Source organism: Rhamphochromis sp. 'chilingali' (genome assembly GCF_963969265.1).
Source record: "Rhamphochromis sp. 'chilingali' genome assembly, chromosome: 9".
NCBI classification, from domain to species: domain Eukaryota; kingdom Metazoa; phylum Chordata; class Actinopteri; order Cichliformes; family Cichlidae; genus Rhamphochromis; species Rhamphochromis sp. 'chilingali'.
The window spans coordinates 23,229,494-23,253,583 of NC_137936.1; the positions used below are offsets into that span (position 1 = coordinate 23,229,494).

General features: G+C 41.7%; 2 protein-coding genes and 1 long non-coding RNA gene across 10 annotated transcripts; 2 read left to right on the plus strand and 1 right to left on the minus strand.

The window, feature by feature from the left end:
- The first annotated feature begins 8,588 nt into the window (after positions 1 to 8,588).
- emp3a (epithelial membrane protein 3a (MAM blood group)) lies at positions 8,589 to 15,334 on the plus strand. Of its 2 annotated transcripts, none has more exons than XM_080892279.1 (5): positions 8,589 to 8,734; positions 9,820 to 9,947; positions 10,148 to 10,250; positions 13,132 to 13,272; positions 14,485 to 15,334. In XM_080892279.1, the coding sequence occupies exons 2-5, from the start codon at positions 9,870 to 9,872 to the stop codon at positions 14,658 to 14,660; spliced, it is 498 nt and encodes a 165-aa protein (XP_080748405.1). In that variant the 5' UTR covers positions 8,589 to 8,734; positions 9,820 to 9,869; the 3' UTR covers positions 14,661 to 15,334. The 2 variants fall into 2 exon arrangements, with proteins under 2 accessions (XP_080748405.1, XP_080748406.1); XM_080892280.1 differs by lacking the exon at positions 8,589 to 8,734 and adding an exon at positions 9,608 to 9,710.
- Positions 9,585 to 15,463, minus strand: LOC308403043. The gene is made up of 3 exons (XR_013972850.1): positions 15,344 to 15,463; positions 9,813 to 9,938; positions 9,585 to 9,718 (listed from the first exon to the last, which is right to left on the minus strand). It is a non-coding gene; the product is annotated as an uncharacterized lncRNA (long non-coding RNA).
- On the plus strand, positions 15,418 to 23,294 carry fam83e (family with sequence similarity 83 member E). 7 transcript variants are annotated; one of them, XM_080892272.1, is made up of 18 exons: positions 15,418 to 15,630; positions 15,791 to 16,440; positions 16,875 to 17,021; positions 17,917 to 18,041; positions 18,132 to 18,554; positions 18,813 to 18,869; positions 18,914 to 18,985; positions 19,091 to 19,144; positions 19,235 to 19,285; positions 19,389 to 19,445; positions 19,539 to 19,589; positions 19,695 to 19,751; positions 19,833 to 19,883; positions 19,988 to 20,044; positions 20,130 to 20,180; positions 20,619 to 20,820; positions 20,910 to 21,116; positions 22,036 to 23,294. In XM_080892272.1, exons 2-18 carry the CDS (start codon positions 15,982 to 15,984, stop codon positions 22,192 to 22,194), a joined length of 2,280 nt encoding a protein of 759 aa, XP_080748398.1. In that variant the 5' UTR covers positions 15,418 to 15,630; positions 15,791 to 15,981; the 3' UTR covers positions 22,195 to 23,294. The 7 variants fall into 7 exon arrangements, with proteins under 7 accessions (XP_080748398.1, XP_080748401.1, XP_080748402.1 ...); XM_080892275.1 differs by having other exon boundaries at positions 18,935 to 18,985; XM_080892274.1 differs by having other exon boundaries at positions 15,622 to 15,722.
- The last annotated feature ends 796 nt before the right edge of the window (positions 23,295 to 24,090 follow it).

Consider the following 24,090-nt stretch of genomic DNA (forward strand, 5'->3'; position numbering starts at 1 on the left):
TCATCTGAAACCGTTTTCATACTCCTAAGAAATTAAAGTACAAGTCTGCTCAAATTTAAAAACTTTAAAGGAATGTGATAACGTAATGTAAGAATTTCTTAACTATTGTTCTTTAGTTTGGCTTTTTGTATATTAGAATGGTTGAGACACATTAAAAAAAATGCTGGGTTATTATCTTAACTCAAATACTGGGTAAAAGTCGTTCGTAAGTTGGGTTGGTGTGACCAAATATTATTCAAAAGTTATGAATCAGGAGTTGGGTTGGTGATGTGCCGAGTTCTTCAATTCACTCCACAGCTTGACTCTGTCGGGTCATAGGTTTGGTAGCTTTGATCAAATACTGGGTCAAAACTTTACCCAATTGTTTGGGTTGAAGACAAGCCTCAGAAGAAGCCACATAAGTTTTCACAAACTGCCATTTTCAACTAGACTGTGACCTGATCACATATCACTGGACTTCTCCACTACTAAGAAATAAAACATGGTAAGTAAAAAGTGAATTCTACGCATTTGAAAGTCATAAGGTCATTTTTAACATTACAATTAACTGGTTTATTCTAGAACTTTACCTACTCGCTAAAGGCCTTTTAGCAGATAACACCAGCTAGCTTGTGATGAAGAAAAAGCAATTTTACTTAAAAATGTTTGATATCGTCTTTTAAAGTTAGTTTTGAAATGAGGCTGAGGTTGCTCTGTTTGACAAACCATTTAGAGATCACCCTATCTAGAACAAATAAAATATGAGATTTGGTGTTGCATTTGTGGGGAAAAGGTAAAAAGAAAAAGAAAAAAAGAAAGAGGAACAGTCTATCTAAACTAATTAATTTAATTTAATTATTTAATGTATCCTAAATGATCTATGTTGATAACATCATATTGTATTTTTAAATTTAAAAGGCAATGATAATTCATCTCATTTAGATTAAAAAATAAAGATAGATTGCGCCAATACTTTGACCCACTTTTTCTAGACCCCTTAAAGGGGCGCGCGCATATCTGCACTTAGCTGGCTTGCTACTAAAGAAAACGGGATGGCAACAGCAACATACGTGAGTATTTATACTGCCACCACCAATATTTAGCCACCAATCCTCACTCTGAGACCTCAGTAGCGCTAAGGTCCGCCACTCTGAAGTTTACGTTTAGTCAAAGTAAAATAAAAAAACCACCAATTTACTGCCTTCTAAATATCATTTTTATTAAGCCTTTTGGTTCTTAGTCAACATACAAGGCTAATTTGTTAAAGGGTTAACCTGGCGGGGCTGAAAATGTTGGCTGCATTCATACCCTGCTCAATATACAGGTAATCTGCTCTTCACTTAGATGGAAGCAGTGCTAGCTACTCTGTGACACTGGGTGATCTACCTCTGAGATACGGAAGGTGACCTGGAGCTGGCGGAGGAACTGAATATCTTTTTCGCCCGCTTTGTGGCCGTGGTACCCGAGGTATTGGAGCCACAGCTGCAACAGGCGGCCCACAGCAGCAGCACCCTCACCTTGGAAGAACACGAGGTGAGGCGCACTCTGCGGGCCGTCAACCCGAGGAAGGCGGCTGGTCCTGAAGGAGTGCCAGGCCAAATATTGAGGGATTGTGCAGAACACCTGGCTGGGATCTTCACTAAATCCCTCGCACAGGCGACTGTCCCATTCTGCCTCAAGTCCTCCACCGTAGTCCCATTGCCTAAGAAGCCCCACATCACCAGCCTGACTACACACCAGTGGCACTCACCCCAGTGATAATGATATGCTTTGAGAAGTTGGTCCACAGACACATCACAGTAGCCCTGCCTCGGAGCCTGGATCCACACCAGTTTGCCTACAGAGCTAACTGATCCACGGAAGACACCGTAGCCATAGCTGCTCCATGCTGCCCTAACGGCAGCATGGAGCAGCTATGTGCGGATGCTTTTCAGGGGTTACTGCTCTGCTTTTAATACCAACCTTGCACACAAACTGGTGGTGAAGCTACAAGACCTGGGGCTTCCATACACCACCTGCTTGTGGATCAACAGCTTCCTCTCGGACTGTAGACAGAGAGTGAGAGTTGGCCATCGCACATCCTCAGCCTGAGTCTCAGCACTGGCTCACCCCAGGGCTGTGTGCTCAGTCCACTGCTCTACTCTCTCTACACTCACGACTGTACTCCTGTCCACCAGAGCAACACCTTTGTGAAGTTTGCAGACAACACCACAGTGGTGGGGCTCATCTCCAGGGGTGATGAGTCTGCTTACAGAGATAAGGTGGAGCAGCTGTCGTCATGGTGTAAGGCCAATAACCTCCTCCTCAACACTTCAAAGACCAAAGAACTCATAATAGACTTCAGAAGAAAAAAGGCAGAGATACCACCACTAATCATTAAAGGCGACTGTGTGGAGAGGGTGGCAAACTTTCGCTTCCTGGGAGTCAACATAGAGGAGAACCTTTCCTCGAGTATGAACACCTCTGAGCTGCTGAAAAAGGCCCAACAGAGACTGTACTTCCTGAGAATTCTCAGGAGGAAAAATATTACACAGAGACTGCTGGTGTCCTTCTGCAGAGCCACCTTCGAGAGTGTACTAACCTATTGCATATGCATCCGGTACACTAGCAGCACTGTGGCTCAGAGGAAACCACTCCAAGGGGTCATGAACACCGCCCAAAGGATCACTGGCTGCCCTCTCCCCACGCTGGAAGAGCTACACAATACTTGCTTAAAAAGCTCAGAACATTATAAAAGATACTTCCCACCCTGGCCCCTCCCAGTTTGAAATGTTGCCCTCGGGAAGACAGTACAGTCACAAATAGACTCAAACACAACTTTTACCCAACAGCAATAATATGTCTAAATGTCACCTGTTTGCAGCCCGAGGGAATTTTTCTGAATGAGTGGGTGATGGGGGAAGTTGACTTGCTGACCGCTCAAGCCTGGAATGTTTTGATCACCATTTTTTCAGAATCAGAATCAGAAAGGGTTTTATTGCCAAATGTTGAGCAGGTTTACAACATTAGGAAATTGCTGCGGTGCTTCAGTGCAAACATAGTGTCATAAATTGCGCTTAAATAGACATGAAAAAATAAAAGTAAGAATAAGAATTAAAAGTGCTACGTAGAAAGATATATGCATGAGATATACATGAGATATATACATGAGAATAAGAATTAAAAGTGCTACGTAGAAAGATATATACATGAGTGCAGGTGGTGATCAGTGCCAAAACATGGAATCATGCAGTGAACACAGCGTAGGATCATGAGTTAGTGGTGGGGACAGTCGTACGTTTATTGTTCATGTGTCCAACAGCAGAGGGGAAGAAACTGTTCTTATGGCGAGAGGTTCTGGTGCGAATGGACCGGAGCCTCCTGCCTGAGGTGAGCAGGTCAAACAGACTGTATCCAGGGTGAGAAGGGTCAGCTGAGATCCGAGCTGCACGCCGCAGTGTCCTGGAGGTGTACAGGTCCTGCAGAGATGGGAGTTTTGGATGGATTTCAAGAATTTTGATAACAAATAAAGGAGTTTTTTAAATTGGAACTTTGACTTACGTTTTGAACAGCGGGCGCGTCAACATTATTCCCGTATTCAGCTGCTCGGCGACTCAAAGGTTTGACAGTCGCCAATACCACTCTTGAAATGATCTATGCACTGACTGAAGCATGTTTGTGGGAATATATGTGAATGTTTGCTCATACTATTCTTATTAGCACTTGATATTAAGTATTTCATTGATTGATTTTATTACATTTTTATTTTATTTTATTTTATTTTTATATTTCTATTGATGATGCAACTGATCGGAGAGCACTTTTAATTTTGTTGTACCTGCGACAATGACAATAAAGACATTTTGATTCTGATTATTCTAAAATTAGGAAATGTTATCTTTGCTTTAACTTTTGAGTATTGTGATGGACCGAGCAGTGAAGGAACGTCAGGCAAAGGTTAAAGTGCAAAAAAAGTTTTTTTTTAATGTGACCCTAAACATTTTTTTTTTTTTTTTACAGAAAATTCAAAATCTTGCACACGAATAGTGTGGGTGTCCAAGAAGAGGAGAAATTTGTGTCAACTATAACAAATGATTTTGAATACATTTTAACATTACGTTATCACATTCCTTTAAAGTTTTTACATTTGAGCAGACTTGTCCTTTTATTTCTTGGGAGTATAAAAGCAGTTTCAGATGAAACTTGGTCCAGAGACACAATAGGTAGCTCAGAGGAGGAATGCGTTTAAAGTATGACGTCAACTATCAAGAATGATTTTTAATGAATTTGTGAATGTGATGTGATTGTTTTGCATTAACTGTATTGAACATGAGCATGAGCATAACTGTCCTTTAATTTTTGTGGAATATTGCAATTGATAGTGATTAAACTTGGCCCAGAGGTACAATAAGGGGAACCAGGCTATCCCAATGCAATATGTGTGCGCGCGTATGTGTGAAGGAAAACAGGCGCTGCCGTAAAGGCAAGTGTAGAAGCGCAAGAAACTTTATGTGGCGGATAAGAGGCGGATGGCTTGACCGCAGCTCATATAACTGCGGTCTCATACCACTCTTTCTTTCTTTTTTTTTGGCCGCAATTGTCTCAAACTGCCTTTGAAAATCCGAACACCGTGAGCGCGTTGTTTTCTTCCCGTCGTTCTAACGGTACAGTCCTGCGACGACGGAGGAGGGCCCTCGGACAAACTCTGGGATTTAAAAATCTGACGCTAAAAATTTTCGTTGTCTTTTACACGGGTAAAACATAACGTGGGCGAATGCTAATTGGATGCGCAGGCCGATATCACCTTCTCAAGCTACTCTAATGTTGTGGGTAATATTTTGTAGGAGATGTTTTGTTCATGCATGGTGTTTGTGAACGCAGCATGAACATTCACCCCTCCCTTAGCTCTTTAATCGGAGGCTGGTGCAGCTGTGGCCTACTCCTGACTCCCCCTGACACTTTCCTGTTGTAGGTGGCGATAATCACAGGTTGTCTTTAAGCATTGCAGCTCGGATTCATTTCCCCTAGCAACTGTTTAAGCTGTGTAACTGTTGAAGGGTGGTGAGTAGGATCCTCATAGGTTCTCTGCAATTTGGTTTATAGTAGGGTGGACCCCGGCCAACGTTCTCTGCAGCAAACTTGTATCTCTATGGATCTCTACAGTTTCAGTTTATTTCCCAGTTTTTAAATCTGTTGCCCTATGGTTCCAAGAGCTGTCACCAATCTTTGCGTTGTATTATTTCACAACACTACTTTAATCAGCTAGCATTTCTCCTCTGGACTTGATGTCTACAGTCTCAGATCAACACAGCCCTGCCCTCCAGCACTATCAGCAGCAGTAACATTGTACCCCATCAGGTAAAATATAGGCTATGGTTGCTTTGCATTGTCCCCACCTGATGAGTGATAGTATGATGCAATTCTATATTATTTTAGATTCTTGATGAATGTGGGTTGTTGTTATTCAGCCTGGTTCTATGCACTCCTTTTTAATTTTGAGCACCTGCCCCTGCACAGCCCTGGTTAAATGTTACAGCATTGGTCTTTGAAGATGTGCTCAAATAGTAACAAAATACAGAACATTTATGAAAATGTTTGCTTTTCTACTGCACTTGGGCATTCAAAGCACTTTATACTTTATCTCATCCACCCTTTCACACACTTTCATAAAGGCACTTTTTTTTTTCTCTATGTCTTTTGCATCCAACATTGGTTTCCTTTGGAACTTTAAGTCTATCTGAAAGTGGAGAATAATTCTTAGTTGGTGTGGTTGGTTTTTAAATATTGCTCTAAATCATTGTTGTATATTTTTTACATGTTTATACAGAATATTGTATTTGGTTTTTAAGTAGTTATGTGGTACATGTGTTTAACTCTTGCTGCCATGATGTCTCTCTTGGAAATTAGATGAATAATCTCAATGAGATTTTTACCTGGATAAATAAAGAATTAATAACCCCCATGCCCTAGAAAACCCAGAAGTCTGACAAAGAAGTACAACCTCAATTTCCCAGTTATCTCAAAATTTTGGAGGGAAGATTTCCAATACAACCAATAAAAATTCCTGACAATTAAAATGTGCACTGCTGCATTAATGTACAGAGCTATAAAGTTACATGTAGCGTCCGCTTTTTTTTTTTTTTTTTTTAAATATAAATCGGTTTCATAATAATAATCAGTTTACTCATGTTTTCCTGCTGTATTAGTGAACTGAAACTGAAGAGTATTACTTTATGATGTCACTTCCCATTTGAGCTTCCTGGATGCTTCAGATTACGAAAGGATTAATGTTTATTTTCCTCATGTTACTGTAGTGACTGTTATTTGTTGTGGAAGAGAGATTTGTTTTTGGGAATGACTTTATTGTTGCAAACAAAGTGCTATTAGTCAAAGTGGAATATTTCAGCATGGTGTGCTGTCTTTCCTTTAAAAAAAACAAACAAACTTGATTTGTGGCCTTTTTAGTTGATTTTCGCTAAACCTTCACCAGAAACTATCGCAGTGAAGGTTGGCTGTCAAGAAGCCATTGTTATGGAAGGGAAATGGAGAAAATGATGAGGTACCATATTATACACAACTGCACTGGAAAAACTGTGGCAGCAGGTCTTTTGGAAGTTTAAATCTTTGGTTCCAATCATTGTAAGTATCAACAGAGTTGAGGAGAGAGGTGCAACAGTGAGCGTCAACAGCCATCCGTGAAACACAGTGTAGGCTTTGTCATGGTTTGGGTCTGTATTTCCACCACTGGTGCTGGAGATCTTGATAAAAATATCAGTTTGGTTTTCGAGCATGACAATGATCCCAAACGACCTGTCAATTCAGTAAAACCCTACCTGGATAGAGGGGAAAACCACAATCAAGGGTTAACCTCCCCAGTGCCTGGACCTCAGCTCACTGAAGCAGTGCAGGATCATCTGGATATGGAAAAAAAGGTAAATGTCCTTTAAAATGTGTGGAGAACTATTCCTGACGATGACTTAAAACAAATGACAAGAAAAGTTGCCTCAGTGAACTCAGTTCAGTGCAGGTTTAGTTAGGTAGTGCCAAATTACACCTAAAGTTGCCTCAAAGCAATTTACACTGTATGTTAAAGACCTTACAGTATTTGGAGGAAAATCAAATGATCCTCTATGAGCAAAAACTCAGCAACAGTGTGAAGGAAAAACCCCTTTAAATAGGAAGAAACCTCTGGCAGCACCAAGCTCAGGGAGGGGCAGCCATCTGCTGTGACTGATTGGGGGTGAAGGGGAAAGAGAAGAATAGAAAAGAGAGGAAGGAAAGAGAACACAAGGATTTAAGGACATGCTGCAGTGGGATATAAACACCTGAGGAGTGAAAAGAGGTGAATGGACAAGAAGTGCTCAGTACCTTCCATGAAATCTGAGCCTATAGCACCATAACTAAGTCATCCATCCACTTCTCCTTTTTCCTTTTCAGGGTCGCGGGGGGTCACTGGAGCCTATCCCAGCTGTCTTAGGGCTTAGGCTAACCTTAAATTTAGTAAGGGTGTCTGTCTCCAGGATGCAAACTGGGATTTGGCTCCATAGTAGAGAGGTCTGAGAGCTGAAGGCTCTGCCTCAAATTCTACTTCTAGAGATCCTCGGAACCACAACCAAGTCTGCTGCGTGAGAGCATAAAGGTGGTCATAACAAACATTGTCTACGAAACTTGTTAGAATTGTATAAACTCTGTTTTTGTTTTATATGCTGTATATGTGTGCACATATTCCAATAAATGCTGGCACCTATATCCCATTTTCCTAGCAAAATGCAATCTCAAGCCCAGTACTGTACTTTTAAAACTACAATTTTACTTTCACGGGCTATGATGTCTTCAATAAGTTCATGTGTATTAAGGTGGCGCTGTAATGAAACCGCATAATAAGCAACAATTCAATGAACCAAAGTGCTTCCTAAACATGAATACAACAGTAAAAATAATCCAGCCTCTTCCTATTTTCTGTATTTGATATTTTTTAATCTTGACACTACTTCAGGTACACAGAAGACAGTCTCTCATTAGTGAGACAAAGTCTACTACCTGGCAGGACAATTAAGTAAACCTTTACCGTGAATGACGTCACTTGATGAAGTTGAGTTTAAAGACAAATCATTATCGTCTCTTGGGATTCAATTTAGGATGAAACGGTGTGTGTTTTATTCTGGGTGGTCTGAGATTTCTTCTACATTTACAATCAAAAGTGGGCAGGAATCAGCCCTTATTTCCTGTCCTTCCGTCGCCTCACGTAGGAAGTGATGTAGTGGTGTTCATACCAAGCTGCAAGGCTCAATAAACAGCATGAGCAGGAATGCAGCATTGGCACATAAATCTGTCTGTAGCAATTTAATCATGTGCTGCCCACACATCTAGCAGTATCATGACAAATGCTGTGGGATCCTTTTCATTTTTCAACACACCCCCTAATGAGCACAGTGTTGTTATTATTATGACCCATATTTTCAGTACAGATGGGATGTGTGCAGGAAACTGCAAAGAATATGTTCTGTGTTCACGCAGGTCCACAGGAATGTTATTTTTTGGTATCGGGCTGGTCCCGACCACAGATTTGGGGGGAGGGCAGGGAAAGTTTGGAGGAAATGGCTGTAGAGAACTCCTCCTATGCCTAACTCTGCATTCCTCCTCGGTGCCCTTCTCTCCAAGTGTTCAAGCAAAAACCTCTGCAAGGAACGAAAAAGCAGAGATAGTGGATAGGAGTCACTAGGGAAAAGTATCTGAGGATCTCTCTCGAGCTCTCGACTCCAACGCTTTGAAACGGGTAAGAAGTTTACTCACACTTGTTAGGGAGGATTATAAAGAGACTAACAAAATACTTCTCTGAGCTTTTATGAAGTTACACTTTCTGTGTTAATCTTGAGATATGCTGGAGTTTTGTACAGTATAACTTAGCGCTGTCTTTCTGGATCATCTGAGATTTAAGAGCAACATTTCCCTGTAATGCCAGACCAATGCAAACTCCTGGCAGGGTAACGACACAGTGAAGTGTGCCAATGTAAACAGATGTGCGATTTACAGACTCATAAGGTGACACATCAAATTCAAAATTTCATTTTATCCATTTCTAATTTGAAAAAGTAGACAAAAAAACATCACTTAAAAGGAGAATTTCTAATGTAGTGTGCAGGCTTTATAAAAAAAATCATTTAATAATTTTATCCAGATGTGTTACTGAAACTGAAGACTGTTACTTAGCTATGTAATTTCCCCTTTGAGCTTCCCAAACGTTCAGGAAAGTGTTTATTTTCCTCTCTTCTGTTACTGCAGAGACAGTTATTAGTCACACAGAGGAAACATTTGATTTAGGTTTTAGTAAATTTGCTGACTTATCAAAAGATTTAAATAGTTTTACTTGTTTTGTTTTGTTTTGACTCAGAGGCCTGTTTACAAAAAAATCATTTGACAAAGCGTTAAAAACTTTTTATTCGTTAATATGATTTTCATGCTTTGTGCATTTAAACGCTGGAGGTTTATATCCAGATTTTAAAAAGTAGAAGCCACAGTATTCGATCATGAGCATAAGGGTTTCATACTGCATGTTTGTTTACAGATGTTACAGAGTGCAGATGTTTTCATGTGCCCCTCAGAGACTGGATAGAGTCTAAAGAGATGGAGCAACTCCCCTGCATCCACTTCCTTCTGTGTGGCGTGCCTGTGCCTTGATAAATGAGCAGAGATTGTCAGTGAAACTGCCCAGAAGCAGACAAAGAGTCCAGTGTGTCAGGCCACGGAAATCTGTGGGTCACTTTAAATAGCATAAAAGAAGAAAACAAAGAGGAGTGTTCACTGACTAATTATAAAATCTTTTTAATAATTAATCATTTTACTTTCTCACATACTTCACAGGGTCATTTGCACACCCGATTCTAGGCTCGTCCTCGAATCTCAGAATAGCCATGGTCTTCCTACTCATCTCCTTAGTGGTGCTGCATTTGCTCTCCTTGGCCATGCTTGTCATTGCCACCCTTGAGAAGGTGAGACGTGGGAAATTGTGTTAAATAATTTACCCTCTTCTATCAACAGATGTCACTGTTACTCTGTATTTCACATGAAGAGCACTGAGCAAAAGAATGGTGCTTCTCAACATACCAGCTGTAGATTTGTGCCATGTGCCTTTCTGCATATTTGTCTTAATGTGTGAGTGAGCATACTTTGAATTTCTTTCTTTCTTTAGACCTGGTGGGTTTGGACAGAATCAGAAGTCTCCAACCTCTGGCATTACTGCATGTATGACAATGCCACAGAAGCCTGGTTGTGTTCTGCTATCAATCAAAGTGGTAAGAAAGTATTTCTAACTTCATACTTCCATCCATTCCATTCATCCATTTTCATCCGCTTTGTCCGGGGCCGGGTCGCGGGGGCAGCAGCCTAAGCAAAGAGGCCCAGACCTCCCTCTCCCCAGCCACCTCCTCCAGCTTATCCGGGGGAATACCAAGGCGTTCCCAGGCCAGCCGAGAGATATAATCTCTCCAGCGTGTCCTGGGTCTGCCTCGGGGCCTCCTCCCGGTGGGACATGCCTGGAACACCTCACCCAGGAGGCGCCCAGGGGGCATCCTTGTCAGATTCCCGAACCACCTCAGCTGGCTCCTTTCGATGTGGAGCAGCAGCTGCTCTGCTCTGAGCCCCTCCCGGATGGCCGAACTTCTCACCCTATCTCTAAGGGAGAGGCCAGCCACCCTTCGGAGGAAGCTCATTTCTGCCGCTTGTATCCGCGATCTCGTTCTTTCGGTCACTACCCACAGCTCGTGGCCATAGGTGAGGGTAGGGACGTAGATCGACCGGTAAATTGAGAGCTTCGCTTTTACACTCAGCTCCCTCTTCACCACGACGGACCGGTGCAGCGTCCGCATTACTGCAGCTGCAGCCCCAATCCGTCTGTCGATCTCCGGCTCCCTTCTCCCATCACTCGCGAACAAGACCCCGAGATACTTGAACTCCTCCACTTGGGGCAGGAACTCATCCCCGACCCGGAGTGGGCACTCCACCCTTTTCCGGCTGAGAACCATGGCCTCAGATTTGGAGGTGCTGATCCTCATTCCCGCTGCTTCACACTCGGCTGCGAACTGGAGCGGTGAGGTGAGGGACCAGACAAAGAGCGATTCATAAGACCCTTATGAAAAGGACATCGAGGGAACAGTTTACCCTGCCCGGGATAGGGTTACCGGGGCCCCGCCCTGGAGCCAGGCCCGGGGAGGGTGCCCGAGGGCGAGCGTCTGGTGGCTGGGCCTTAGTCCATGGGGCCCGGCCGGGCACAGCCCGAAGAGGAGACATGGGCCCATCCTCCCGCAGGCCCACCACCCGCAGGAGGCGCCATAGGGGTCGGGTGCATTGTGTGCCGGGTGGCGGCCAGGAGCGGAGGCCCTGGCGGACTGACCCCCGGCTGCCAAGACTGGCAATAGGGACTGGACTTCTGTGCTAATCACAGTTTGGCCATAACGAACACCCTGTTCGAACATAAGAGTGTCCATAAGTGCACGTGGCACAAGGATGCTCTAGGCCGCAGGTCGATGATCGATTTTGTAATCGTATCAGCAGACCTGCGACCATATGTTCTGGACACTCGGGTAAAGAGAGGGGCTGAGCTGTCAACTGATCACCACCTGGTGGTGAGTTGGATCAGGTGGCGGGGGAAGACGCTGGACAGACCTGGTGCACCTAAACGCGTAGTGAGGGTGTGCTGGGAACGTCTAGCAGAGGCCCCAGTCCGCGAGATCTTCAACGCACACCTCCGGCAGAGCTTCAACAGCATTCCGAGGGAGACTGGGGACATTGAGTCCGAATGGACCATGTTCAGCGTCTCCATTGCCGAAGCTGCTGCATTGAGCTGCGGCCGCAAGGTGGTTGGTGCCTGCCGTGGTGGTAATCCCCGAACCAAATGGTGGACACCAGAGGTGAAGGGAGCCACCAGGCTGAAGAAGGAGTGCTATCGGGCTTGGTTAGCCTGTGGGACTCCGGAGGCAGCCGACAGGTATCGACAGGCCAAGCGGAATGCGGCTCGGGCAGTGGCTGAAGCAAAAACTCGGGTGTGGGAGGAGCTCGGAGAGGCCATGGAAAAAGACTTTCGGGCTGCCTCGAAGAGATTCTGGCAAACCGTCAGACGTCTCAGGAGGGGAAAGCGGTGCTCTACCTGCACTGTGTATAGTGCTGGCGGAGCGCTGCTGACGTCGACTGAGAAAATTGTCAGGCGGTGGAAGGAATACTTCGAGGACCTCCTTAATCCCACTGACACGTCTTCCGAGGAGGAAGCAGAGTCTGGGGATGAGGGGAATGACCCGCCAATTTCCGGGGGCGAGGTCACTGAGGCAGTTAAACAACTCCTTGGTGGCAGAGCCCCTGGTGTTGATGAGGTCCGCCCCGAGTTCCTGAAGGCTCTGGACGTTGTAGGGCTGTCCTGGTTGACACGCCTCTGCAAGGTTGCGTGGAGATCAGGGGCAGTACCTGTGGACTGGCAGACCGGGGTGGTGGTCCCCATCTTCAAGAAAGGGGACCGGAGGGTGTGTTCCAACTACAGGGGGATCACACTCCTCAGCCTCCCTGGGACAGTCTATGCCAGGGTGCTGGAAAGGAGAGTTCGTCCGTTAGTCGAACCTCGGATACAGGAGGAACAATGCGGTTTTCGTCCTGGTCGCGGAACACTGGACCAGCTCTTTATCCTCTCCAGGATACTTGAGGGTGCATGGGAGTTTGCCCAACCAGTCTACATGTGTTTTGTGGACTTGGAGAAGGCATTCGACCGTGTCCCTCGGGGTGTCCTGTGGGAGGTGTTGCGGGAATATGGGGTGTCTGGCCCATCGCTACGGGCCATTTGATCCCTATACAACCGTTGCAAGAGCTTGGTTCGCATTGCCGGCAATAAGTCGAACTCGTTCCCGGTGGGTGATGGGCTCCGCCAGGGCTGCCCTTTGTCTCCGGTTCTGTTCATAATTTTTATGGACAGGATTTCTAGGCGCAGCCAAGTGGCGGAGGGCTTTCGCTTTGGTGGCCTCAGAATCTCATCTCTGATTTTTGCAGATGATGTGGTTCTGTTGGCTTCATCGGGTGAGGGCCTCCAGCTCGCACAACTTCATACCTCTAATTTCATTTCTGCATCACTGGCTATTGCATAACAGTTCAAAGCTCCATAGTGAGCCATGCTCTTCCTTTAACTTGTTCTTCCAGACTGGCTGCAGTCTATCCAGGCCCTCATGGTCTTCTCTGTGGTCTTCTCCTCAATCTCCTTCCTGGTTTTTCTGGGTCAGCTGTTCACCATGTCCAGAGGAAGCCTGTTCTACATCACAGGCCTCTGTCAGGCCTTTGCAGGTATTTAATGACTTCTTCTTTCTTTGCAAAGAGTAACTAATTTACTAATTTTAGTCAATTAGTAGCTAATTTTGTATTAATTGGACTGGACACTTCCATTACATTGATTTAATTTTAAAAACAGTTGCTTTCTTATTTTTCCAAACTTTTTGAATCATGCTTTTCTTCTATATGGTTGAAGTTTGACAAAGATGTTAATTTTCTTGTCATCAAACAGTTTTCTTATCTCATGTGCACTTCAAAACATCAATAAACTGGTCTGACAACAGTTTGTGTAGCCTGATGGTTGTGATTATAATCAAAGTAATTGCACGATTCACACCTTTAAACTGTGGCTCACTAGAGCACCACCGTGTGTTAAACCACAGCTGTATCTAGTCCTCAACAAATTCAGTATTAGCTCCTGTCTTATTACCACTTGCTTAAAACTTAAAAAAATAAGTGTTTTTAACCTTCAAAGTCAGTTTATTGTGTTTTTCCTTATTTTTTTGCTGATACATTGGTGCATGCTCAAAACCTACTTTTCAGATAATGAGGCAAAAGTATGTACAAGTAATTCCTGTAAGCCTGGTTAGTAGATGTTCAGATAATCGCTCAGCGAGACCATATATTCCAAAGATGGTCATCTGAGGCACAGAAGCCCCTCCCACCTGCAGTTAGAACTTTCGGTTTTGGGACAGGCAGCCAATCAGAACAGACCAACCAACAATCTTTTTGTTTTTTAGGGATATATATGCTGCATCTTTAGAAACCAGTGAGGTAGAGCATGACAGACAGCTCTTGGAGGTTGGAAAGCACTGATATGTCAAATGACATGGCTCCTCTTCTCTTAATAAAAGAGAAAACTGTATATGACCATTGATATTTAAAACCTTAAAATGATTGTACTTATATTTTAGGGAGTCATCATAGATGTGTATTAAAGTGACAATAAATGCTCCTCTCTCTTCTGACTGCCCCCCACCAGCCTCGCTGAGCGTTTAGGGCTCAAAATCCTGAGGAATTCTGCTCACAGTACTGTAAATAAACGTAAAGAACAAAACGCATAAGTGTAACAATAACAGACAGGTGTTAGTGTGAACCAATGTATCAGGTTCATCACCTCACCCGATGACTGTAAAATTAAGCAATGTCACTCACTCTCTAATGTGGTTTTAAAATACGATTTTTTATTGTTGTTGTTGTTGTTTATTTATTTTAAAACGTTTGCAGGTTTCGCGGACTTTGCCGCTTGCCTCATCTCCACCTTCCACAGAAAGGAGATTTTTGATGACTCAAGAGTCTTGAACAAAGGACACTTTGGCTACTGTTTCATCCTGGCGTGGCTGTGCGTCCCCTTGCTTCTCGTGAGTGGAGTCCTGTACATCCACCTGCGCAAGAAGCAGTGAGCCAACAAGAAGCTGAAGCGAAGGCACCTTATTCAGAGACCTTATCTGTCTCTCTCTGTCTTTCTCTTTCTGTCCCTCCAGTTAAGAGTATAAGCACACATGATGAGGAAATAAGATGACTGAGAATGAAGTGCATCTTTAAATGCCACAGCTCAGTTTTCTTATTCCTGCTTCCAGGGAATTCAAAGTTACTACAGAATAATTGAGTGAGCAAATATATGTATAAATTTCTGTGTTTAATGTTTATATATATTTTTTATGCAATGAGAAAATGCACTCATTAAAAGGTCATGCATTCAGAGCTGGGCTAAAGAGCATTCCTGTGTTTTAAAGGGTTCAGTCTGTGTGGGCTTTCCTTTGTTTCTCAGTAAGTGCTTTGTAAAGCAGAGGAGGTTTAATCTAACGACATAACACTGTGGCTGCAAAAATGCTGCTCCCTCTTTGTCATTCAATCGCTCACCAATTTGTGGCATTCGCTGTTTATCTTTTCAAAGCAACATCAGGACATTTTCAACGGAACAGAAGAGGGGGAAAAATCAGTGATAACTCCCGCGTGCTTTAGAAACACAAACAGCTTCGTTAAAGCACTTCCAAAGAAATCAAAATGAAACAGCTTACAGATTGCACCTATCACCGTTTGATGCAGAGCTAGATACAGTATTACACGTTACCCGTAAACTTACCCGTCAGGCTGGACCGGTCCCAGAAAAAAAACACTGCGTGGCGCACGACAGCTTCTCAGATAAAGCATGCATGGCACTATAATCCACTACACGCCTCACACACAGGTATATGCATCTTCTTTACAATCGGAAACCGGCAATATATGCTGTGAAGACAGAGGGGATAAAGTAGAGTCATGCCAGGGCGTCTGTGATCTGAAGCGATCCGTCAGCTCCGCAGTATGTCTGGAATCTGGGAATGGTGTCAGCAACAAGGAGTGGAAGCCTTTAATGAAATTAGATAACAGGTGGGTGAGGTGACACACACAGAAGAATCACAGCTGCTCTCAGCTTACGTATCGTATCACACTTGAGCCAAAGAGATCAAACTGCCCAGGAGGTGAGTTTCACAAAGTGCTGATTTAGTCATCAAACATTTCAACCTATTTTATTTTTTGGTTGTTTTAGGGGACAAAATCGTAGAGTCCGACTGCAAGCGAGGACAAGATATCTCTGAACTGCCATAAATGGAAATAGTGAGTTGTTTTTTTTCTGGAGGAGTGAATGAAAATCTCCGTTTTTCTTGATTGGAGAGCGACATGAGTTGAGTTTCACTGCTTTAAAAAAGTTAACGCTTATTGCCGGGAAAGACTACAGTCATGTCAAACAACGAGGAGAGTCTGGATGAGGATACAGTTTTCCTGCCGGTGGATGAGTCCTCCCCGGAGTTCATCTATAGTGAGAGGGAGAGAGAAGCAGTGGAGAAGCTGCTGAGCGCTGGACCAGAGGCTTTCTACTCAGTCGTCAAAGAGCTCCCCGACTGCTTCTTATCCTCTGAAGAGGTCAGCCAGTTTAAAAGCTGGGTTCAGAGCTACTCTTTCAACGATCCGCGGCTACAACATGAGAATGGAGCAGAGAGCATGGCAGAGATGAAGGACTTCTGTTCCAGTTACTTTCCCTGCCACTCGGACGTGCCAGTCCCGGGCCTGGAGTTGGGCTGGCCTCATAAAACCCCCTGGTCGGTAACGGCAAGTGTCACAGTCCACACCAGCCCTCCTGCAGAAGGGGAACCTTCAGTCAGAGAGGTGATCAGACGGCAGTTACAAAGAGCCAGACAGGTACGCAAATTTCAGCTGGATTCATTATTTTCACGAATAGAAACAGCTTATGTTTTCATATGAAGTACATAAAGTCAGGATATCTAAAAGGAAATTAGTTATATGCTTAGACCCTGATGAAGACGCCTGTGTTTGTCTTGCTTGCTAAATTTCTCCTAGAGTTAAATATTTTTATGTTGTTGGGGGGTTTTTTGCACTCCTGAAGATTTCCCGTAGAGAAAGCCTTAGAGGCAGCACTTCCTCTAAAGAACTCTTTTTGTTGTTAGGCATTTCTCTGATAATTAACCATCAAATTTTAACTTTTAGCCATTATGATTTCATCATTTCTTTTTGTTATGATTGTATTCTTATGATAGGCCTGAACACTGAAAGAAGTGGGCTTTAGTTAAAAATGCAGGCTAAATTATATACATGCATATTTTCATGTCATTCAGGTAATTGCCATCGTGATAGACAGACTGACAGATAGTGCAATAATTGGAGATTTACACAGTGCTGCCTCTCGGGGCGTCCCTGTCTACATCATCCTGAACCAAAGGTCCATTCAGGAGAAGTTCTCGTCCAACAGGCTCTGGCATCCAGTGAGTCAACACATACAAATCAGCACACACCTAGCAGCCATCCTTCACACATGGCAGTAAATAAAACAAAGATTTTAGTTGGACACAGCAGCGCATTGTGGAATGGGATATTTTCATTTGCTATCCTGGTCTTAACATGTGCAACAAAGTCTTGTTGTGCTCAATGTGGTGGCAAATTTGTTTAAGCTGAAAAAGAATGAAACTAAAAACACTTCCCATATGTCCCATGCTACTGTAGTGACATCTATAAGCACACATTTGTTCCCAAAGTCTAGTTTTTGTATTTATTTAAGTTAAAAATGCTTTTCAAATGTAGTTTTATTGCTTTAGTTCAGTTTGAGTTACTTGACTCTGTGCACATATGTTGGAACTCAAACTGCAAGTCTTGTCTTTTTGCTTTGACAAGCTGATGGTAGGAATGTAGCAGAGAATCAGCCACACAGCTAAACTGGTTGCACAGCATTCAATGGAGTTTGTATTGCTTTCAAGAAAAGACAGCATTCTCATTAGAGCTGCTCATGAAATAGATGAACAGAAGGTAAAATCAGGGCAGAATTCAGCCATACTTGGATAGAATGCTGAATTAAAACCCTGTTTACACTTATATCCAATCCTTTCCACAAAATCAATTTAAATCCAAGTGTAAACGCAGTCGTACCTGTTACATGCACTTTTAGACATTCTTTCTTGTGTCCTCAGCGGATCAAGCCTACACTCCTTTGCATTGATTATATCACCTTGAAACCTAAAGTACCACTTAATCATATCAAGATCATGGTCTTGTTTGTACCTACAGTACTTACAGCGTTACACACCAATGTGACGATTCAGCTTTTGGCACTGTCACAGGTTTTAGTGTAATGCAATGCTGAGTTTAAACCTTGTGTTTTGACAGAACATACGGGTCCGAGCTCTTGGTGGGAGAAGTTTTGGTTTGAGGGATGGAAGAAAGCTGGTTGGGGAAATGAATGAGAAATTCATTCTGGTGGATTTAGACACAGTCATCCACGGCAGCTACAGGTAAACAGATTTGGCTTCCACCTGCTTGTCTTTGTATGTGAGGCGTAAATGCTTGAAAGTGACTCAAAACATTGTTGCTGAATTCTGCAGCTTCACCTGGACGGATACCCACCTGCACCGGCAGCTGATCACCGTCCTGAGGGGACCAGCTGTTGATGCATTTGACCGGGAGTTCAGGATTTTGTATGCTAGTTCACTCCCAGTTCTTTCCACTGCAACCCATGTGAACCAAAACCATCAGCTTAAAGACATTTCAGCTGTCAGACTTCTGAAAAGGATCTCTGTTGATCCCGATATCACCGACCCTCCCTCCCCACGTGCTGTTTCCCCTCTGGACTGGGATAAGATGGGAGTTTTTTCAGAAGAAAGCAGCTTGCCAACCAGTCCTCTGTATCTTCATGGGGAAGTGGTGAAGCTGGAGATGGCGCTACAGAACAGCATGCAGTTAGATAAAAACACACCTTTAATGGATGGATTTACTAACAACCAAAACCATCTTGAGGATAAAAGAAGGTAGTGTATCTGAATTAGTCTCCACATCATCATCAGTCCTTGAATAAATATGTCAGAATACAGCAGACATATTTAAAATTCTCATGGCCAGAATTTATTCTGTCCTTTAACCAAACCTGTAGCTGATCTTCTTGCTTCTTGCTTTAACCTGCCATCCCTTTTGTATTATTCTCTGAGTAATTTCCAGAATAGCAAACTGGATATTTTCAATATTTTGTGCTGCAGGATGTTTTTTTTTCAGATTTTTGTGTCTGACAGATTCAAAGAAAACTTCTCTCCAGTGGAAACTGAAGTTGTTAAAAACTCAACTTTGAAGTGAGTCTTATTAAAAGCTATGTTATGATTTACACAAACATTAGGGATCTTGATTATGCTCATAGGAACAGAGAGCCTTTGACAGCAGAGCCAGCTACTTCAGAGAGAACGAAAAGGTGAAATCAATAAGACACAAAAAAAAAAGAGAATTATTTTTAGACTGTCATTTTCAAATATATGTATATTTTCACCATGTTATTGAAGATTTTTTAATTCGACAGGATCACAGACAGCCTTTCTCCAGTGGCAACTGACATGGAGAAATCCACTTTCCAGTGAGTCTTATGTAATGATTCAAACTATTCGATTTTTTTTTCCATGTCAATGTTTTACACAAACTTTTGGGATCTTGACTATTTTCATAGGCGCAGAGAGTCCTTATCAACCCAGCCGGATACTTCAGACAGAACAAAAAGGTAAGATCAACAAGATACAACTTAGTTTTTTTTAAATTGATTGTCCAAATTTATCTATTTGTAAATATTTTAGGATGTTTTTAAAGATTTTTGTGTTTGACAGGGTCAAAGACAAAATCTCTCCGGTGGCAACTGATGTCATAGAAAAATCAACTTTCAAGTGAGTCTTGTTATTAGCTGTGGTATGACTGAGATTATTAGGGGTCTGTTTTTTCCAGGCTGAGGATATTTGGGATCTTATTTGTTTTCACAGGAACAGAGAGCCCGTATCAACTCAGCCAGCTACTTCAGACAGAGTAAAAAAGTAAGATCAACATGATATATGGAAAAATAATTATTAATTTTAAAATTTCACGTCCAAATATATCTATATTTTGAGGACGTTCTTACAGATTTATGTATTTGTCAGGTTATCTGAAAGCGTGTCTCCTGTTGCAACTGACATAGAAAAACCAGCCGTTTTCAAGTGAGTGTTATTATGAGCTATGCTGTTATTAAGACTATTAGCTCGTTTGCACAAACATTTAAGATCTTGATTATTTATTAGGAGCAGAGAGTCTTTATCGACTCAGCCGGATACTTCAGACAGAAGAAAAAGGTGAGATCAACAAGATACAAGTTTTTTCTTTGGCAATTTCTTGTCCAAATATATCTATTTGTATATGTTTGTAGGATGTTTTTACAGATATTTGTATTTGATAGGGTCAACGACAATCTGCCTCCAGAGTCAACTGATGTCATAGAAAAATTACTTTTCAAGTAAGTCCTATTATTAGCTATGCTATGATTAAGACAATTAGTTGTCTCTGTTTTTTCCATGATCTTGATCTTGGTCTTGATTTAGGAGCAGGGAGTCCTCATCAGCACAGCCAGCTCCTTTAGAAAGAACAAAAAGGTAAGATGTCATGTCCAAATATCTGGCACCAAAATAAGTTATTGAAATAATTGTATAAATAATAATTTAATGTCCAAATTGTGTATTTTGTAGATTATATTGTACCGTACTCTATTGTATCCAGCACATTTGTGGCTTATTGAGAAAAGCTGGTCATAAGCATTTTAACTGTACCTACTTTAAAATAATGCCAGATTTTTCTTCTGTGTGTGTGTTGGTATGATTTTTTTTTTAAATTACTTTTCTATCCTTTTATATTCAAATGACATGTTCACACAAGGAAAACTTTTTTTTTTTAAAGGATAAAGCCTGGTGGTTATAATTTAGCTTTCCTTAGCTTTCCTTTTGCATATTTATTCAGAGTTGTTTCATTTTCAAATGGTCTAAAATGTCTAAAATAAAGTTTGTCACTTTTTATTCCTACTGGATGGAGTGCAGCATGGAGAGAGACACTTCCAGGCACCACCCATCAGAGAGGAGCACGACTTTATATACCAGAAATACATCTAGATATGATGACAAAGCAAACGAGGAAACATACAGGCGTTACTCTTTTCAGGCAAGAAGGTACTCTATTAAAGAAGAGGAGAGTAAAACAGATGATATTGCAAAAAAAATGGTGAACAAGCCATCTTCTAGAGTAAGTAACCTGCTTTTGCTTTCAAAACACTCAATCTCATCTTGATATGGAGCTCCTAGAAAAGCTAAGATGTATTTCTCTCCTGTCAGAAGCCGATAATCTTGAGCATGCACAGGGAGGATAACTTCAGCGCTCTGAGCGACATCATGAGGAAAATTCCACATACCAGTTCAGGACTGCTTAAGAGAGAATCAAAGAGTATACATACCCAGTCCATGTGGGATCTGAGCAAGGAAGACGCAGCTACAAGTCATGAAAAGAAAAGAGTCTCAGTGCCGAGATATACCAGGCCCACTGTAAGTGTGCAGATTCAACTAACTAACTAACTAACTAACTAACTAACTAACTAACTAACTAACTAACTAACTAACTAACTAACTAACTAACTAACTAACTAAAGGACTTAGAGACTTAGAAAGATATTTATTGAGGCTCTCCCTTTTCTCTCTGTGCTCTCCTTTTTTCTTCCCCCTTAATCCCTGTGAGGGGTTATGTCACATCGCTGCCTCTCCCTGCGCCTGGATTGGCCGGGAGTTACTTCCTGTTAAAAGGAAGAATCCTCCTAGTGCTGCTCATCGGAGATAAATTGAAAGTTTGGGGTTTTACTTACACTGCAGTGCATTTAGCTCACAATATAAAGAACCTTGTTATTGTGATTTGGGACTATAGAAATAAACCTGAAATTAAGTCAGTTGTCACTCCACAAAAACATAACAGTGGCCTTTTGCAAATATCTCTTCTCCTCAGTATTAAAAGTTATCATCTTAGAACTCTGAAGTAAGTAATAAGAAGCCAAAAAAAAGAAAAAAATTATTTTTAGTGAAATTTCCTTTTAGTAAAATCCATGTGTTTGAATCATTGCAAACAAAAGATAAACATACGTGTAGAAAGTACAAATTAGCCAAGGGTTTTCTGCCTTTTTGGCTGGTGACCCCTAAAAACTACAATCAAATTTTTAAAAAAAAGTTATTGTCTGAATGAGTGAAATCACATGTAATTTATTTTTCAAATATTTTAGAAGCGACAAGAATCATTTCTACTGTTTTAGAGTAAAAAAAAAAGAAAAGAAACTAAGTAGTCTGTTTTATCTCTGTAATTACCCTCAGGTTGAAAAGCAAAGGTAGCATTAACTTTAAATTCACTCATATGTGAGAAGTATATAACTATAGTGCCATAGTGCCAATATCTGATACTCTTTTTCTGTTTCCCTGACAGTATGAGCCATCTTACATAACACCTGGTCTTACCCTGATGGAAAAGAGGAACGACAAAGCGAGGTCCACATTAATGCCCACAGAGAGGCCTCGCAGTTACACTTTTCTCGGTGTGGACTCGGGAAGGAAGAAAGGAGGAGCGGGAGAAAACCATGAGTGATATACTGTGAACACGTTCTGTCACAAAGCAAAGAAACCGGCTGGCAGTGGATATTTTACGACATCTGCAGTGTTAACTACTTAAAGTATAAGCCAAAGCAGGCAGAGACTGTAATGAAAAGCATTAGTAACAGGCACATGGATAACAGGCATTATGGATACGATGTTTTACATGTACGGTGACTTACATGTAAAATAGTCATATTGTTGCTGCTCACCAGGAAAAATATCAACTCTGTTATTTGCTAAACATCTTTTTTGATTAAAATGTTCATAGAAGTGACTTCACTGAGCCCCTTGGGGGGTTTAGATCTTTGATGATGAACTGATAATGACTTCATTAGTTACACTTTGCTGGTACCTTTATCTCCAGAACTGCCTCAATTCTTCAAGACACAGATTCAACAAGGTGCTGGAAACACTCCTCAGAGATTTTGGTCCATATTGAGATTACATCATCACATGGCTGCTGATATTTGGTGACTGTGGAGGATGTCTGAAAACAGTGAACTCACTGTCATGTTCATAAAAGAAGTTTGAGAAACACAAGTTTGAAAGCCAAATGTTGCAGCAGAAATCGAGACTTATCAATTGTCCTGTTCTTACCTGACAGGAGTCACCATGTGTGGTCTTCTGCTGCTATAGCTCATGTATAACGTAGCACAGAAAACATTGCGGTTAAATATTGAATATATTTATTTGCCTTTCAAAAAAATATAGTGAAATGTATTGTAATTTTACATCATCAAATAATTTAGTTTTTCCTGTTTTTTGTTGGGGGGGGGCTTTACTGTTTTACTATTTGAAGTTACTGTTAATTCTATGGTGAAAATCACAGTTAGAATGTGAAATTAAATTCTGTTTTATCACTTTTCATATTTTAACAATGCCAACTTGGCAGACTAAACCTGTTTTGTGTAATCTGGGCCTCCTCATCTACAAATGATGTTACCAGAAAATATCCAGTTTAACTGTCATACTGCTTATACTGGCCTTCGACTTCTACCTCTACTGTTGTAAAGTACATTTTCAGATCTTTCAGTTATTCTAGCAAGGAGAGAAAATAAACATGCACATCCATCCATCCATTTTTCCTCTTATCCAATTTAGTGTCCCGTGTAAGCAGGAGTGTATCTCAGTTTAAGCAGGAGTGTATCTCAGTTCTGTTAGGTGAAGATTTATTGTGTGTGTGTGTGTGTGTGTGTGTGTGTGTGTGTGTGTGTGTGTGTGTGTGTGTGTGTGTGTGTGTGCCTGCCTGCCTATCTATCTATCTATGGTGGTAGGCTCTCATTTTTCTCAGAAACAAAAATTAGGTTAAAAAAATAAATCTTGTAAATCTTTGTTTTTACATTCATCAGGACCCAATCAGCCCAAATATCAAATAGAAATAAAAAATGCATGCCGTGGAAGAGTTCGGGTCTAAGGAGGTTAATGGTAAATAAGAGAGAGTAGAAAACAATGGCACAGTGGTTGAAAATACATATAAAACAGGCTCATTATGTTTCCACAGTTATGTTAGAGGACACAAGAAAAGTTGATATTGTGTTCTTGAAAGTATATTTTAATTTTCTGAGAACAAATAAGCCGCATATAAATCATATCACTTCATTTTTCTTCACATGCATTACTGTAAGATTAACAGAAGATGGCTGTAAGTATAAAAATACATGCTCAGTTACTTAATCTTAATTCATAAAGCTTGTAAAGTTTAAAAAAAAGTTGTAAAACAGCTAAAATTATTTTATTATGCGATGTTGGGGACCAATTTTTCAAAGAATAAATACACACATGTAGAGATGAATGGTCAGATAACTCTCCGCACAGTTTGTAGAAATCCTCCAGGACAGCAGGGGGCGGTAAGTTTCCTCTCTGATTGCCGTTTGAGCTGAAGAGGAAG

Coding starts and splice junctions, on each gene's coding strand:
- fam83e (XM_080892272.1), top strand. CDS start 15,982: ATGTCAAACAACGAGGAGAGTCTGGATGAGGATACAGTTTTCCTGCCG. Junction 18,986..19,090: donor ACTTCAGAGAGAACGAAAAG/GTGAAATCAATA, acceptor TTAATTCGACAG/GATCACAGACAGCCTTTCTC. Junction 20,181..20,618: donor CCTTTAGAAAGAACAAAAAG/GTAAGATGTCAT, acceptor GATGGAGTGCAG/CATGGAGAGAGACACTTCCA.
- emp3a (XM_080892279.1), top strand. CDS start 9,870: ATGGTCTTCCTACTCATCTCCTTAGTGGTGCTGCATTTGCTCTCCTTG. Junction 9,948..10,147: donor TCATTGCCACCCTTGAGAAG/GTGAGACGTGGG, acceptor TTCTTTCTTTAG/ACCTGGTGGGTTTGGACAGA. Junction 13,273..14,484: donor CCTCTGTCAGGCCTTTGCAG/GTATTTAATGAC, acceptor AAACGTTTGCAG/GTTTCGCGGACTTTGCCGCT.